The sequence below is a fragment of the Maniola jurtina genome, chromosome 3 (assembly GCF_905333055.1).
Source record: "Maniola jurtina chromosome 3, ilManJurt1.1, whole genome shotgun sequence".
Taxonomy (NCBI): domain Eukaryota; kingdom Metazoa; phylum Arthropoda; class Insecta; order Lepidoptera; family Nymphalidae; genus Maniola; species Maniola jurtina.
Genome location: NC_060031.1, coordinates 5,884,137 through 5,902,949, shown reverse-complemented (window position 1 = coordinate 5,902,949; position 18,813 = coordinate 5,884,137). Strand labels below are relative to the sequence as shown.

At 36.5% G+C, this 18,813-nt stretch overlaps 1 protein-coding gene across 5 annotated transcripts in view; it reads left to right on the top strand.

The window, feature by feature from the left end:
- Positions 1-18,813, top strand: part of LOC123880913 (RNA-binding protein Musashi homolog Rbp6) — a 656,888-nt gene that overhangs the window by 274,671 nt on the left and 363,404 nt on the right. For all 5 annotated transcript variants that reach the window (XM_045929319.1, XM_045929321.1, XM_045929318.1 and 2 more), the window contains exon 4: positions 18,098-18,182. In XM_045929319.1, the coding sequence (XP_045785275.1) occupies positions 18,098-18,182 (85 nt within the window). The remainder of the gene's footprint in view (positions 1-18,097; positions 18,183-18,813) is intronic.

Sequence of the window (18,813 nt, the reverse complement as noted above, 5' to 3'; positions counted from 1 at the left end):
AGGTCTGAAGATGGATGAAGGGAAAATACAGGCGATAAAGCAACTCAGGGCACCGGAGAGCATAAAGGACATAAGGCGGTTTATAGGAATGACATCGTGGTATAGAAAATTCATTCCCAACTACGCAGAACTTACGTCACCATTGGTAAAACTTCTAAGGAAAGACGAAAAATTCAACTGGGGAAAAGAACAACAAGAATGCTTCGAAAAAATAAAAAAATTACTCATAGAAGACCCCATCTTAACCAGAGCCGACTTCTCGAAACCATTCGTACTCCAAACAGATGCAAGCGACACAGGCCTCGGAGCCGTCTTAATGCAGGAGGAGGACGGACAGCAAAAGGTAGTAATGTACGCAAGTCGAACACTACAACCTCCAGAAACAAGATACTCAACCACGGAGAAGGAATGCCTTGCGGTAGTATGGGGAATAAGAAAGATGAGACCGTTCTTAGAAGGATACCACTTTACCATAATAACCGACCATCAAGCTCTCAAATGGCTAAACACCTTAAAAAACCCATCTGGTAGGCTAGCGAGATGGGCATTAGAACTACAACAATACAGTTTCGACATAGTATACAGACCAGGAAAACAAAATGTGATAGCGGACGAACTATCAAGAAACCCGGTATACACCACAACAGTGGAGAAAAAAGACTGGTACACAAAAAAATACGATAGCGTAACTAAGAATCCGGAATCAGAAACCGACTACTGCATACGCGAAGGAAAATTGTACAGAAGGATAATTAACCCACGTTACGGAGGAGAATTGGACCCGGCAACCGAATGGAAATTATGCGTAACTAACGCAGATAAGGAAAAAATATTACGTCAAAATCACGACGAACCGAACGCGGGCCATTTAGGTACATCAAAAACATTCAATAAAATTGCTTCGCGTTATTATTGGCCAGGTATCTTCAGAGATGTGGCAAAATACGTAAACCGGTGTGAAACGTGTCAAAAACACAAAAGTTCACAAGAAAAAAAACCTGGCCTAATGCACATTAAAAATGCGGAAGAACCGTGGCAAGTGGTCACAACCGACTTGATCGGACCGCTCCCACGATCCTCGAAAGGGTACCAGTGGATCATCGTTTTTCACGACAAGTTCACCAAATGGTCAGAAATAAAACCCTTAAGAACCGCAACCGCGAACACAGTAGTAAATGCTCTTAAGGAGTGCATCTTGATGAGATATGGGGGAATAAAAACACTACTAAGTGATAACGCAAAAATATTTATAAGCAAGCAGTTTAAAGATACACTACGAAAATATGGAATAGAACAAAAACTGACAGCTCCGTACACACCACAGTGTAACCCGACCGAGAGAGTGAATAGAACACTCGAAACCATGATAGCAGCGTTTATAGAAAAAAACCACAAGAAATGGGATGAATATTTAACCGAATTCAATTTCGCACTAAATACATCGATCCAAGAATCGACAAAATACACCCCAGCATTCTTGTTATTCGGCAGGGAATTAAGAAACATACACGACGAAAATCAATTCCCAACTCCCGCGTTAAAAGAAAAACAAAAACTAGAAGAAATCTATCAAATAGTCAGAAATAACCAAGACACCGCATCAAGTCAACAAAAAAACCATTACGACAAGTATCGACGCGAATGGAAACCGAGTATAAACGAACTAGTTTTGAAAAGAGACTACCCGTTATCAAACGCTAGCAAACAGTTTTGCGCCAAATTAGCACCGAAGTTCTCAGGACCATATAAGATCATAGAACAAAAGTCACCCGTAATATTTTTACTAAAATGCCTCGAAGGCGGGAAAATATGTACGGCACACGTAAAAGATATGAAAAAATTCCATTCCTAAAATGGACCAAAGTCGTATCAGAATCGTATCGTAAGGTATAATGAATATCGTAATCGTATCGTATGGTATAATGAGATCATACCTAAGTACCGAACCGGCCGTACAGCCACTGAAAGTAACAAGATACCTAACTCTGTGATTTTTACAGGTAAAAATCCTCCGACGGGGGAGGGGGATATAACGAGGCAGTCGCCAGCGCATCTTGGATGAGTCACCGTGGCCTACGTGACCGGACGCTCGTAGGCATCAGCGAAACTTCGCGAACATTCTACGAGGACGGTCAATCGACGCGGCCTGCGACGCTTCGCCCCACTCCGACCGCCTCCTGCCGTTCGCTAATAAATACGCCGCGCCGGCCACCGAGCCGGCAGTTCGACTGGGAGCACCGCTCGCCACCAAAGTCGGAACGTGGTCAGACGCTTACGACTGGTGGGTGGTGATACCAGCGAACGAGGCAGGAGGTGTTGACGAGCCGTCTCGTCAGCTCCGCCGATATCCCCGCTCCCCCCTCGCGTTTCCCTCCGTAGTGCGTAGTCTGCCGGCCGCCGGCGGCCGAGTGTTGTTAGGATAATTAGAACCCGTGTAGGATAGGTACCTAGGTTTAAGATTTAAGACTGTAAGAATCCAATAAACGCCGAAGGGCGTTAGTGTATACCATCCGTGTTTAATTTACCTTCCCTCAACCCGGCTAGGGACAACTGACGGGAGGTAGGTTCGACCCCTGCTCCTCCATGTACGTAGCGAGGCAAGGCAGGACTCACCTGAGCTAGCCCGCTACGTTACACAATTTTACTTTATAATAAAAATTACTTAAGTACCAACATCAATCACATAATCACTACGTAAATTATCAAGTATGATTTTCAATCCTGGGAGACTGGTTACAGTCAACCAGTCCCAACCCGGAAACAATTCACACTAATATAATAATATAAACTGATCGTAGTTAATCTAAATGCGGTTAGCCCTGAAACTTTAGTGAAGCTATTGTTTCAAACTCACAAAAGACGCTGAAACAACAATAAAGTTGGTCGGATCTGCTGACCATTGCAAAAAGCACATCGTCCGTGGCGTACTGAACACAATACAAACTTAAATTGTTCGTGAAAGCGTTATGCACTCGACGGTTTCAATTTCCTCGCGAACTAGCCACTGCAGATGTTCGGACGACCCATAAATATGATTTGAAAATCGTTTTATGTATGAGCCGTAAACTTTTATCTTCGCTACCAATGAGGCACGCTGTATAAGCGGTTCTAGTTAGTCCTACACAAAAGCTGCAGACGCTTTAATATCAGACCGTCTGGTGTACCTATATCTGCCAGTGTAAATTTTGTCGGAATGAAACGGTCTTCATGCACGCTATACCTTTGGTTAGTCAAACAAGAACATCCCTGATGGTTTTACCTATTGCTAAGAGTGTTTTTACGCTACAAAATGATACGAATTCTCTGTGGTGAAATTGTATTGATTGTATAAAAGCCTAAATCCATGTTTTCTCGTGAGTTGCGTTCATCTATGCAAAATTATAGGTAAATTTAAAAGTGAGTCCGTCTGTCACTCTGTTGGTTTTTCACGGCCTATCTGTTTAACCGGTTTTGACGAAAATACACGTGTTTTGACGGTTTTTATTTCAGTCGCCCTTCGAGCCTCGAAACGATTATTATTTTTGAATACCTTCTGTGTTTAGATTGGGAACGGAATAATTAGATGTTACGATAGAAATAGCGCTCTAATTAAATATTTTGTTTTTCGTTAGTTTTTTAGACTGAATCTCTCGATAACCTCTACGCGTTGTGACCTGTGTTCTTCGTGCATGTTTTGGGAGAATACACCAATCATATACCTGTTTTGCTGTGTAACGCTTAAACCTACTTCAGTAAATAAAGTATGCCACAAAATAATTAAGATAGCCCACTGCAAAATCTGCAAACGTTTTAATATCACACAGTCTGGTTCAAATCTGCCGGTGTAAATTTCGGTGCGGCGAAACGGTGTTCGTGCACGCCACCTTCGGTTGGTCAAATAATAACATCCGTAATAGCCATATTGCCTAATGTATTTTAGCTAAATGGAATGGAGTTGCTGTCTCACGACACTTCCCGTTTCAAGCTGGTTGTGATTTAGACTGTGCTTAGTGCACGATTCGCAATATAGACCAACCCTGTATTCTGTTTAGATATAATTCAGATATAATTTCTTAACTTTACTGTCTGAAGCTATTTAATACTAGTGCTGGTCCAGCGCTTTATATGTCCCATAAAAACTTTTCATTAGCTATTAATATTTAATTATTTATTGTTTAAGTACCTACTACAAACGACTGAATTTATGCACATTTATATGTGTGAATTTTCATCTGTTACTAATATTATAAAGGCGAAAGTTTGTGTGTATGTGTGTGTGGGCTGAAATTTAGAATGGAGATAGATTATACCCTGGATTAGCACATATACTACTTTTATCCCGGAAAATCAAAGAGTTCCCATGGGATTTTAAAAACCTACGTCCACGCGAACGAAGTCGCGGGCATCAACTAGTATATCATATTATTCATTATTCACCAGGTTCAACGAAATTTGGAAAAACAATCTGATTGTTTTGTTTTATGAAAATAACCGGCCGGCGAGTCAGACTCGCGGCCCGAGGGTTCCGTACTCGGGTATTTTTTTAGACATTTTGTACGAAAAAACAAAACCTATTTTACATAAAATTAAAAAGATAAATCTGTTTTAAAATGTAAAGGTAAACATGATATACCCAACCTGGTATAGTTATCGTATTGAATTGTGGTATATATTGAAAATACTAATTAGGTAAAATTATTTGTTGATGTTTTTAAATTATGGTTTCAGATTTTTTCCTGTACTTGTGCTATAAGACCAATCTATCTGCCGAATTTCATGATCTAGGTCAACGGGAAGTAGTTTCTCGACAGACACGACAGACGGAAAGACGGACAGACAGGCAACAAAGTGATCCTATTAGGGTTCTGTTTTTCTTTTTGAGGTACGGAATTCTAAAACAATAATTGTCAACCCTGGGATAAACTTAACTAGGTAATTTAACTAGGAAAATCAGATTATTGAGTTTGGTGTAAGTGCATCTCACCGACAGATTATGGACAAAACGCAATTTTATCCAAGATTTGAAAACATAATGTCGCGCAGTCAATTATTATTATATTCACTATGATTTGACTTAAAATATCTCGCATAAAGTATTTTTAAGTTGTTTCAAGTTAATAGTCAGTTATTATAGTCAAACCATCTGTGGCATACAATTTTATTCCCTTGACAAAATGAGTTCTCGATTATATCAATACCCATATTATAAATGAAAAGTGTGTTTGTTTGTTGGTTTGTTCTTCAATCACGTTGTAAAGGAGCAACGGATTTATAGATATAAATAGTTAAAGACCTGGAGAGTGAAATAGGCTACTTTGTGTCACGGAAAATCAAAAAGTTGCCACGGGATTTTTAAAAACCTAAATCCACGCGAAAAAAGGCGCGGGCATCAGCTAGTCTATTATAATATCTCGAAATAAGTTCTCTTATTTCTTAGACATTTGAAATTTTTGTAGGTCCGTTAAATTCTTTAGATAAGGACTTGTTTTTATTTAAACATGGACAGTTCATTATTCAACATTTGTGTAAAACTAATTAAAATAAGTATTTCCTCACAAAATACTACCGGCAATTAATCCGCTCTACTGTAACGTAGTCTAACTAAGCACGACTTATCTAATCAAAACAATGTAAAACCTAAATCTACAACAAACATTTGCTTAGCATTTTTAATTCCACGCAAACTTGTATTTAACGTTTGTAATATTTAAATAAGAAGTCCCACCTTTCAACTCATTACACTATCATTAATAACATCAGCGTCCAAAATGTAAATTTGAAAAAAAAAATGCGAACGTTACGCGGAATTATTCATATTTATTTTAAAAAATCGGTCAAGTGCGAGTTGGGCTCGCACACAAAGTGTTCCGAGCCATCAGCAATTTTTTTTAATGAATTTTCATGATGACTTTTACAAATTTTTATTATTGGTTGTTATAACGGCAATAGAAATACACATTCGGTAAAAATTTCAACTCTCTACCTAAAGTTGAAATTTTTATAGATATATCCCGCTGACAGACAGACGGACAAACGGACGAATTGACAGGGGAGCGGAAAACTGCTTAACATTATAGACATATAATAATTTTGTATAAATACGTAAAATGAAAAGGTGTAGGGTATGAAGTGATCTAAAACGTTCAAGAATCCATACCTACTAGTAGTATAATTTTATTATTATGAGAAAATGTGTATGTTTGTCTGTCTGCTAAGTATTCACAGCCTATTTGTTTAATCGATTTTGACGATATAACTGAGATAGATAGCTTGCATATCTGGGTATCTAAGGGTACTTTTGTCCCGGAAAATCACAAAGTTTTTAAAACCTAATTCCACGTGGATAAAGTCTTCATCATCATCATCATTATCATCAGCCTGTGGACGTCCACTGTTGGACATAGGCCTTCCCTAAAGAGCGCCACCACACCCGGTCCTCAGCCTTCCTCATCCAGCCACTTCCCGCCAGCCGCTTTATATCGTCGGTCCATCGTGCTGGAGGGCGTCCCACACTACGCTTGCTTAAACGCGGTCTCCACTCAAGGACTTTCCGGCTCCAACGGCCATCGCCCCTACGTCAGGTATGGCCTGCCCACTGCCACTTCAGCTTACTAATAGTTTGGGCTATGTCAGTGACCTTGGTTCTCCTGCGGATCTCCTCGTTTCGGATCTTATCCCTTATTAATATAAAGTCCCTCATTTATATAAAGGATAAAGTCGGAAATTATCCCTCATTAATATAAAGGATAAAGTCTTAAGCATCACAAATCAGATGACGGGTATCATATAAAATAAATAAAAAAAACTACCTTCCAGGTTAGCCCAATTCCATATCATCACTTACTACCAGATAAGATCGCAGCCAAAGTCTAACTCGTTATATACTTAACTAACGCAAAATGTAGTAGATATTATTCCAGGAAATATAGAGCCGAAAGCTTAGACCTAACGCATATTTAAATATCAAATCGTATATCCGCCCATAGACTATAGATAATTAATACCATTTACATCATGGAATACATACAACCTAATTAAATATTACCTAATTTAGACGTACAAAACCGCGAGCAAAGCTAGTGATTAAATTAAATAGTCCAATTGAGTGCGGCATGCGTTTGCAATACACAAACCATTAATCTACTACGGAAGAGCTTTCAGTTACCGACCACAAATTAATTACATTACAGAGTAGATTACGAGATTATGTAATGAATCAACATTTTTATATAACATTTTTAACAAAAATATCAACAAAAACTCGTAGGTATAGGTAATGTGAAATATAATAGGTAAATCCCATTAAATATCATAACTAACCAATAATTAAGGTAAGATCCAGGTTTAGTATGTTGAAATCACTATATTATTTTGCCTATCACGATAATCGTCCGATAAAAAATTATTGGATAGTTGACTATACATACAATTGTGTTTCTCTCGGTTAAAACAATGACCACAACCCAAAACGCTAATGAGGTTTGAAAATCTTCTAAAATTGAAGAGATGTTTATAAAACTGTATGGAAATTTTATTTAAAATATAAATTTGTACATATACATTATGAGTTAATTGTAATTGTTAGGCTTGTATATATGTTGCTATTTTTATCGGTAAGCTGAAACCATATATTAAGCCAAAAGCTTGTTCATAATAAAAGCTACAAACTACAGTCATCATCAATCATTAACTAACATGACAATTACATTTAAACTCATCCAAACGGGTGTCAACAATTTATCTATCTAACGCGCAAAATGTATTTAATGGAACACAAAGCATTGCATTGTTTATTATATAATTTATTATTAACGGTGCATTATAACAAATTGCAAACAATTGTTTCGACGGCACGATTTCGTTGTATTCAAAACAAAACAAAAATTAATGTTAGCGAATAGACGACAATCATTTGTGACACATTCAAATTGGTAGAAATGGGCATTACTGCTACTTTTAAATCATTTTGATCCGGCGAAATTATAATTTTTCTTCGCAGTGATTTCATAGGCAATTTTTCACATAAAGAGAAATTAATTTAGCTAGGAATTATGATCAAGATCAACACAGGTAGGTGGTTTTTCACAGAAAGTACATTTTCCCACTTATGATTATAAGTGCGACAATTCACTTTCCGTGAAACGTAGCATACGGTTGTTTGCTACATTAATTTAACTGTATGGTTTCCCTTTCTAACATGCAGTGAGGTAAGTGTTCTTGCTCGTGTGTTCTTTAGGTAAGCAATAAAGCGGAACGTAATTATAATTTTTAAACTGTATGACATTTTGCTTTGTGATTTTTTGCAGACTTTTTTGTGTAAGATAGCAAGAGTAACACATAAAAGGCTTTTCACATGCTACCTGTGAAATGGTGGCCCAGCTCTACATATTGTATTAGTAGTTTGGAAAATTATTTGTCACGAGTTGGGGCGTCACGAAATAATTATGTAGAGTTACATAAATATTGAATAGGCAATGCATTGAGGGTATTTCAATTAATAACATTCGCCATTTACGCTGGGAGTATTTGTTTTGCGGTTAAATTATAATGGAGTTACTGATAACAAACTGTCTGATAGTAATAAGCTAAATAGGTAATAGCAAACAGATAATAATGGCACAATTAGACGGACAGAAATTTATGAATCTAATTTGTATCCCCCTATTATTCGAGATAGCTATGAGGTTCACGGCCGTAAGAAAAAATCTCGCTATCAATCACATTTAACGTTTTAGCATTGCGTATCAAAATTAATTAAATGTAATGGGAAAGACTATTTGCATAATGAAATCATTATCAACAGAGTGACTTTAGGGTTCTGTACCCGAAGAGCGCCAACGCGACTCTATCACAAAGCCTCTTCTGTACGTCCGTCTGTTTGTCAGCAGGCTGTATCTAATGAACCATAATAGACAGTTGAAGTTTTGTACAGAGTGTGCATTACTGTTACCGCTATTACAACAAATACTAAAAATCCAAGATGGCGAATTTCAAAATGGCCGCAATCCAAATTAAAATAAATAAAAGTTGTACGATTATGTTGTTATTTCTTGTACGATTGTACGGAACCCTTCGCGTGCAAGTCAGGCTCGCACTCGCACCAAAAATTAATGGATGTTGAGTTGAGGTCCTAAGGTGCTGAATGATGGCGGTCTTGCATCCAAAAGCGCAGCGTTGGGAGACCTCCCATTAAGTTGACAGACGACATCAAACGAGTCGCGCAGGGAGCAGCTGGATTCAGGGTTCAGGCGGCGCAAGACCTTGGCGTGGGAAGTCCCTACAAAATACCCACATCCAGCAGTGGATGTATATCGATTGATGATTTTGATAACGAATTTAATGATTTAAACACTAAAATATTGTTTAATTTTTTAAAATTCTAGAACATCTCACATTTACTTAAATAATGAGGTATGTTCAGCAGTAAAAGATATGTTTCCTAAGGTTTATAATAAAAATACTGAAATATATTTTTAGATTAGTGTAGAATGACCCTAAGTCCACTGGACCGTAACCTAAAGAAGGTACCGTAAAATGACACGTGTAGGATACAAGATCAAACATGGGAAGGTCTTAAGAATAAATCTTGTTTATTACGTTTGGTCTATTTATTACCAAGTATGTGGTTTTGGCGTTGATCCAAACTTTACATTGACCGTGAATTGGATTCATTCTTTATCGGATTGATCTTCAGCGTTCCATCACCTGGAGATCTGATTTATATCCACAAGATATTAAGTAAGTTTGTTGCCAATATGCAAACGTATTTTGGAATCTTCGTCGTGGAGTTAAGTTGAATAAAAATTTTGCATATTCGTATAGAGTTTCTAAGTTGCACATGACATAACTTTATCCACGTATGGCTCGTTTTATTTCTGTTATGTCACCTACTGCAAAATTGTAAGACTTTATCAGTCTGTTCGATGATAATATTATGAGATTTATTTTAAGTAGAGACAAAAAGAAATACAAAGATAAGATACATTGCATAGTGAAATGTAAGTGAATCTAAAGTGAAGATGCATCACGCAAAGACGACTGGATCGATTTAGATTAATCTTTGATAGTTCCAAAGCGTACTATGAGAGAGTACAATACTGTGCAAAGTTTGACCCAAATCGGTTGAGTAGAATAAAGCAAGATCCCAGAACCACCAGACATAACTGATTTTCCACAAACAAAATGTTTAGGTTAGAGTAGTGTTACTGTGTAATATTATAACGTACGCATCGACGAAATTGGCCGTTGCCGGGACAAGCTAGTAAATATGCGTGCACACACTTTGAGACTGCTTTATCCTATAAGTACATTTTGTTTCTTAGTGGTCCTCGGATCTTGGACCAGAACACTAGGTGCAATTTGACTCCTGGCAAAGCAAAATAAAAAAAATACAAAAACTATTGTCTCAAAATCAACTGTGTCAATTTCTCTTTGAAAAAGTAGATAAGTATATCTAGGTAAATGAAGCGAGATAGTTAAATATAAACCTTTATTGCACAAAAAACATGAAATAACAAAATGAAGTAAGATTTCATCATGTAACTTATCTTATGATTCATAAGCTAATAAACACAGTTATCGTAAACATAATAATTAATCAATAATAGAGCTACGAAATATCGACACGGCCTATGTAATTATTAACTAAGTACACATTGACCTCTATCTACCGCGGTATCCTTGTACTCATTCGGTAAACAACGCCCGGTGCAGACTAAACAAATAATATGCGATGAGTTATTGAGCTAAGTACAATAACGATTGTATTGTAGTAACGTAGCTACGCAATTATGTGTATGACGTTTTCACTTTACAGATGGCATTCTAGCGATGGGATAGATATTCACTATTCATATCATGCAAGAGTAAATTAAAAATTTAAAACACTCTTGATACAAGTAGGTCAAAGTTACCATAATGTTGCATTACAGTCGAGATACTTAAAATATGTCAACTGGATGATTGAAATCCCTTTACCGCACCACTTGAAAAACCAGTTGAAAATCCTCAAACGGTTGCACACATTTTCGTCAAAATAATATAACTAAGAAGCATTTCGATTAAACAGGCTTACGAATAAAATAAACTGCATTCGAGTTGGTCCAACCGTTTGAACGCTAAGATGCCACAGACAGATAGGTACTCATTAAACTTATTACACCCCTTTGTTTGCATCGGGGGTTAAAAATACGTACCGAAGTGGAGGCGCTTGTAATTGCCGCTGCGCAGTGTGGTTAGTATGAAACTATGAGATTTTACACCTCACCAACGTTGACAGAATTCAAAATTCAAATATCGAAGCGTAATAACGTCAAAGTAAAATGGATCTGATGGTCCTAAATAATTAAAGTAAAAAATTCAGTACTATTGGTTCTAATTACGCAAAATTTCCGCTTGGAGCGCTGGCGTTAGAGACACGAACGAACTAATATAAGGCAATTAAGGTCCATTTTACTTTAACGCTAAAGTGTGTCGACGCTCGAATTCTGTCGACGTTGATGAGATGTAAAATCTTGTACTAAGGCTGCAACTAATGTCTGTTGAAATATAAGTGCACGTTATTGTAAAAAACAGAAGCAAGTTTGTTTAAGTAAAGAAGATAAGCAAAGCTTTAATGTAGGTATGGGTTTGTTCTTACTTTGTATGCTTTAAATAAAAAATAATAATGTTAGTATGGCAAACAGTTTAGTTTACGTATTTTCCAAACGATAGAATCTAGTAGAACATAGGATGCTATTTGATAAATGTACATATTTTGTTATGTTTATATTTTGCTTTTTTAGGGTTCAGTACCCGAAGAATGCTAATGGGACCTATCACTAAGCCTATACGCAGTCCGTCCGTCTGTCTATCTGTCAACAGGCTTTATCTTATGAACTGCAATAGGTAGAGCGTTGTAATTTTCACCGAGTCATTATTTCTATTAGCAACAAGTGATAAAAAAATCAAGATGATGAATTTCAAAATTCAAACCAAATCTTGCACGATGGTACAGAACCCTTCGTATGCAAGTCCGGCTCGCACTTGAATGGCTTTTTTACAGCTGATAGCATGAAGCAGGATGCAGCTAGGCTAACCAATCATTGGAAATGAAATTTGTTTCATGCCAACAAAACCACAATTCGCCTTGAACTGTCTTGCGAACAATATCTACGCTACATTATTGAAGCACGGTATGAGAGACGGAGATTCAACTGTAGTTGCATGTACCGACAGGCTTATCGGCTGCGACACACGCCGTGTTTGTTTATTGCCAACCTATATAGAAACTATGCTTACGTCGCTAAGTTTGGCACTACTGTTCACCCAGTAATATTGTCTACAAACCCATTGTCCTGACAGACATGAGAGAATATAGCCTGTACAGCTCTGTCAGTTTACAGGGCTCTATAGTTATCAATGTTTAAAAATGTGATGTTAGTAGGCGGGTTACCTGATGTTAAGTGAGTACCCCCACCCATGAACATTTACAGCACCAGAGGAACCACCGATGCCTTACCGGCCTTTCAAGAATTTGCTGGTCCGCCCCTTGAATAACCCCATGTTGTAATCTAGTGTGAACATCGCCGAAGGGACTTGATTAGAGACTCGAATAGTAGAGATAAAAATAATCATATCTAAAACATTATTATAATAAATAATAATGATTGATGAGAACAACACCTTCTCTTTTCACATCTTCAGGCATATTGTTGACTTATCATTATCACAGTCATTAATTCAATAGAGTTCTATAGAAACACGAAAACTTCTACGTCTTTCTGATACATCAGTTTCTTTAACATGTTTTTTAGCAATACAATGTAATCATGCTGGGTAAGAACACCTTCTCTTTTCACATCTTCGGGCATATTGTTGACTTATCATTATCACAGTCATTAATTCAATAGAGTTCTATAGAAACATGAAAACCTCTACGTCATTCTGATACGTCAGCTTCTTCAACCATAACAGATAATGTAACCCCTTTACCCCATTATACTTGCTCATTGTCTTTTATTTACGTCAGGTCACAAAATGCAGTGAGTCGGGGCAACGATGAGATTAGGCCGTCTAAATTCGGGCTTAAATTTTAATCGCTGTTTAAGGCTTACCTAACGGAGGCACTGAATCGCTGCTTTACGAAGCATATTTTGGCAGTAGTTTCTTACTTGCGCGCCAGAGCTTAATTACGGAAGGGTTTATTATGTAAACCATACGCGAATAGACGTGTATTAACATTAATGGATTTTTAATACATCACGAAGTCGTAGTAAAAAAATATTAATACACGCTGTCTAATCCTAGTATCCTAATAATAATAACTAGCTGATACCCTCGATTTCATCCGCCTGGAATTATGTTTTATGTCCTGTCACTCTTCAGATCTTTGACTTTATCCATGCAAAAATCACGCCGATCTTTTGCTTCGTTGCGACGTGATTGAAGAACAAACTAGCAAACAAATATACGTCTATCGCATTTATAAAAGGCAGTGATATTTGGATGTTTGTCATGACAATCGCTTTAGCTGTTGGGATGGACACAGCTTAGGTATACCCTGAATCAACACATAGGCTAACCTCTTAGAGTTTCCGTGGGATCAAAAAAACATTTACATGTATGAAATCGCAGGCATCATTTAGTAATTTACAGTTAACTAGCGACCCGCCCCGGCTTCGCACGGGTGGACATTTATTTTTTCTATTTTCCGGGATAAAATATAGCCTATACGGATTCGGAAGAATCCCTCTAAGTAATGGTAAAAGAAATTTTGAAATCGGTCCAGTAGTTTTTGAGCCTATTCAACACAAAAATACAAAAATATAAAAATACAAAGGTTTCCTCTTTATAATATTAGTATAGGTAAGAATCATGAATATCAAAATATTATAAAGAGATACTCGTATTAGTGCTTTCATATTTTAGGACACCGAATTTCTACCAAAATTATCGCAGAATTTGTGGGCGTAAATGACAAAATTATTCAAAAGATTAGCCAAACAAATCCTGAAATATCGGTCATAATGGAAAAGAAATAAGTGGAAACAGTCCTTGGATAGTTACAGAAATCGTGATCAGCTAGACGCGTTATTTTTCACTTGGCTTTATTTTTACGCGGAGCTACATCGACGGGCAGCATCGAACGGGATCCTAATCAATTTAATTTATCAGGGTTCCCCCGAGGCGGCCATTCACTTCATTTAATGCGCGTATTTTGCGGCTGGGCTGATTGTTTTGAACCATTCAGCTGTACGGTCCATTTAGATTAATTATGGGATTACTTAATTTCATTGTGAATGATGTATTAAGTTATCACGTTACAACAATTAAACAATATCAGTGAATCGTGACTATCTTTGGTTTTGGGAAAATACTTTTTATCAAAACTTTATTGACGTCTTTTAACGCTTCCATATCTATATCTCAATCATTTATCTCAATTCTCTCTTCTCTTCTCTCAAAGTATTATATCTCAATTCAATATTGATTTATTTGTCCTACCTACCTACCTATGAATACCTATTTACGAAAATTCACATTGACTTCACAATCTGCAGCCAGAAATGATAGCCACTAGATAAACGAAGCAGTTCCAATACATTAATTTATTATATTACTTCTCGGTCACCCGGGGGCAAATCCAAGAAATGTAGATGCAATCCGTCAGCTACGCAGCTGCCATAAGAAATATTAATTACCACAATGAAATAGGAAAGATGGCAATCGAAGACCGAAATGAGGATAGAATTACGACGGTGGCAGCATTTGTCTCGGCAACTAATAAAGGAGACAATATTGCACTCGATACGTATAAATGTGTGAGCAACATTTGGGGCGTGATATTAATTCCGCCAGTAATTGCGATCGGTTTCCACCCCGGGCTGCAGCCATGAGCCATGAATACCGGAGTTACCGCTATTTGTTCCTGACTTTGCGGTTTAGGGTTTTACCTCGACCCCGTCCTATATTTATTTTCTACGAGTTTTGTCCAAACACAATAGCCGAGCTGGATTATCAGGACCGTTTCAATAGTACTAGCTTTGTGCGCGATAACGCTTATTGGCGATTAAGCGGTTGTAGAGCGACCAAATCATCGTGAAATATTATTTCCGTAATTCAAGAAACTATATAAATACTTTTTAGTAACCCTATGATACGGTCTATCCTAGTTTAGGGGCCAGGACTCCATGAAACTCGCATGTAAAAGTTTTTTCATTAATAAATTTTTATTTCATAATAGCTTAATTTTTAATGGTCAATATTTCGGTTGTTATAAAGGATGTGGAGACTTCCTACAGGTGATATGACGATTAGTGAAAATTAGTTGGCCGATAACTCGAACTATACATAAATACTTACTCGTAGCATACGTGGAAACGCCGGCGTAGCGTTAGATGCTTTCAAAATGGAATGCGTTTTAGGAAACTCCCGCACTCCAAATCTACCTATGAAAATGGTTTGCTGGTTTTCCATATCCTGTTCACTAATGAAAATTAGCCTTTAAGCTCATAGTATAATTTACTATATAATTCGCTTAAAAAGAAGATAATAATTAATAAATACCTAAACAGGTAACTGTAAACAAAATAAGGCTGAAGGTATTGTAGATATTATTGTCTAGACGAGTTTAAAAACGGCAAATCTTCTACACGAAAGCGATATTGAATACCAAAGTTGTGTTACTAAATAACACTGCGCCTGTATAGAGTACCTAGTAGCCAATTAATTTCTGTCCTTGTTCAGAAAAAGTCATCTAGAACTGCCGAGTTATATACAACTTTAGAACTTTGTAACAAAATTACGTCAAGTTATCCAACTTCATATAAAGTAGCCGTTGTAAGCGGAATACTTTCACGTACAAATTCTAACACGTAAAATTCACTGGTCCGGAGCCAAGATGTAGGCATAATGTCCACATTTAGAGATCTTTGACGTGAAATGCAACTTGAATTACGCTTGGAAGTACGAACTTTATATTTTATTGGGAACTTCTATCGATTCTCGAGGAGACTAAATGGGTTGCAAAATTTGAAGAGCTTTTAGTTTTATTTCTTGTTAAACTTGAAGATTCAGGAGGTTTGCGTTCAAGGTTTGATTTGCTATGAATGTATTTTGAGCTCCAAGATTTAACAGATTATGCTCAGCTCAGCTTATTAAGGTAGGCATATTATGTTAGTTCGTCCTTTTGTGATGCTCTAGTACTGAAAAGCGTGAGCCGATTTTTACAATTTTTCCACCTGTTAATTCGTTATAGCCTGGTGGCGCAAGACCGTGGCATGTGGAAGTCCCTACAAGAGATCTATTTCCAGCAATATATGATAATGATGATGAACCTGGTGATAGTTGGTTCTCTTGTTGATAATATAATTGGCTGTCTTATAATGTTTCTAAATCAAAATTATATTATGTCTTCACGCTTGACAAAGGTTAAAACACAATATAATCGGAAAGCCAATATCTAAGAAATGGATTTTTAAATGTATTCCCATAAAATAATATTATATTATTTTTCACACGAATAACTTTGACATTTACAACCTATTTCCCCGTGTTTTTGTTAGAAAACTTAGTTGTTTCTTGTAAAAAGAAAATAAGGCGTCGTCTTCTTACAGATAAGTAGGACGTAACTCCATTCGGCAAAAGGCCTCTCGACTCCACGCAAGTGTAGTGCTACCAAGTTGGAGAGACCTGCCACTTCTCTTGTATCGGCAAAAGATTGGTAGAAAATAGGGGTTAGCGTGAGGATGTGGTGGGTCGATTGTAGTGGTCGTGTTATACACAGTCAGCTCGATGTGTGAACGGAGGTCCTCGTTATTTTCAATTTCCATATACAAGCGCTCTTGCTATAGTACGATGTAGTCTGCGAGTATGAGGGTGTATTAAGCCATTGAATCTTATAAAGGCTCGAGTACATTTAATACGCTTAGGCATTTTTTTAATATTATTTTGTGACATTGTGGTTTATTTTTGTCGAGGAAAAGTAAGTATAAATATGGAGTTAAAATACCAAAAGATTGTTCAGTGAATTATTGTTTTTTTTTTCTGAAGTTTCGCGAATGTATTTCGCAAAAAATATTACCAAGAATCATTTATAGCGTTTTTATCTCGCGTTGCGTAAAATTTATAATACAAGATGGCGTTATTATAACACGTTTCTGGCAACAGCACCGGCACTCGCGGCAACGCAGCGGAGGGCGGGAGGGAACAAGGAGAAAATTGTATTTCCATTTTTACAATTTCAATTTAGTATTAATTCGAGTCCGGAGCCCGGTCGGGAGCGCCGCCACATGTAAAATATGGATCGGCTAAGTGAAATTAAAATGCTCTATAAATTGCGATTTTTGCAAGTCCTAAAGTGGAGAAGGCTTTTTATTATTTATCGCCCGAGCGCTCGTGGCCGACGTCGACTTACTGAAAATCGCTGTTATTATTCAATTTACTTGTTTAAAGTTTTTACTTTGATGCCAGTTTTCATTTTTTAAGCCTATAAAGACCTTCCACGTCTTTTGTATCGAATAAAAAAGTTTATAAAATTGAAACTCTACTAATGAAATTTTACAAAATACAATTTCTGTACTTATTGCGTTTCACTGCAATGGATATGAATAAATTATTTTATTGAATGAATTATTTTATTGCTTTATTTCAATACCTAATTAAATATAATTTTTAACGTAATCTCTAGATATTGCTATTATAGGTATTTTTTTTAATTTACCATAGGTACACGTTTGACCATGATCACACATGGAAAGTGATGATTGGCCTAAGATGATTACTAAAAGATGCCTCTTCACTTTTGCTTCTGTATCTAACCACTTAAGTGCACAGTGTTTTGATATCGTTTGAGTTATTTATGTGGTTCAAAGAGGGGTTGGTTAAAACATTTAGCAATGCCGAAAATAAGAGAGACGCAGTCAGCGAATATCATTAGCACAATTACTGAAGAATGCATGACAATTGGCAGATAATGCTTGAGAGCTTACTTGATTTGACTCATTTCTGACCCCGTGTCAGAAATGAGCCAATTATAGATACCATTTATGGGATACGATGCTATGATAAATAATAACAATATACCTAACTAAAAATGTTATTTTCTATTAGGTAAGATTGAATTTTCTTTTTGTTACAGGGGTTTTGGGTTTATCACATTCAGCGACCCAGCCAGCGTAGACAAAGTTTTAGCGCAAGCAACACACGAATTAGATGGTAAAAAGGTACGAACTTTTCATATCTTGTTTCGCTTAACACAAAATCTTTTGCTAAGTTAAAAAGTTTTCTTTAATATTATATAATGTTTATTAATTATTGAAATTAGTCTGTTATTAAGAAGATATTTTCACATTTTAATTTATTAACGGTCAGATTTAGAGTGCCGAAAGGGATCTCTATAAAATATATTTATCAATAATTATTTTATTTTATTTAGAAATCTTGATTGTATAGTTCACATATACAGGGAAATAATCAGTTAAATAAGTGTATATTTTTTCTTTTTTCTTTACGTGTTTATTTTTTTTATAAATATTTTCAGTCAAAAAAAAATACACTGAAGAAATCAATACCTATATTATTATAAATATGAGAGTGTGTTTGTTTATTGGTTTGTTGGTTTTTCCTTCAACCACGTTACAACAGAGCAACGGGTAGACGTAATTTCTTTTCATTGGTTTTAACATTTAAAGACCTGTAGAATGACATAAGGGCTACTTTTTATCCCGGAAAACCAAAGAGCTTCCAAGGGATCTTTGAAAACCTACATCCACGGAAGAAGTCACATTAGCTAGTTATAATATATAAATTAATTAGGAATATCTAAGTCAACCCTGATAACGGGACGCTATTGTT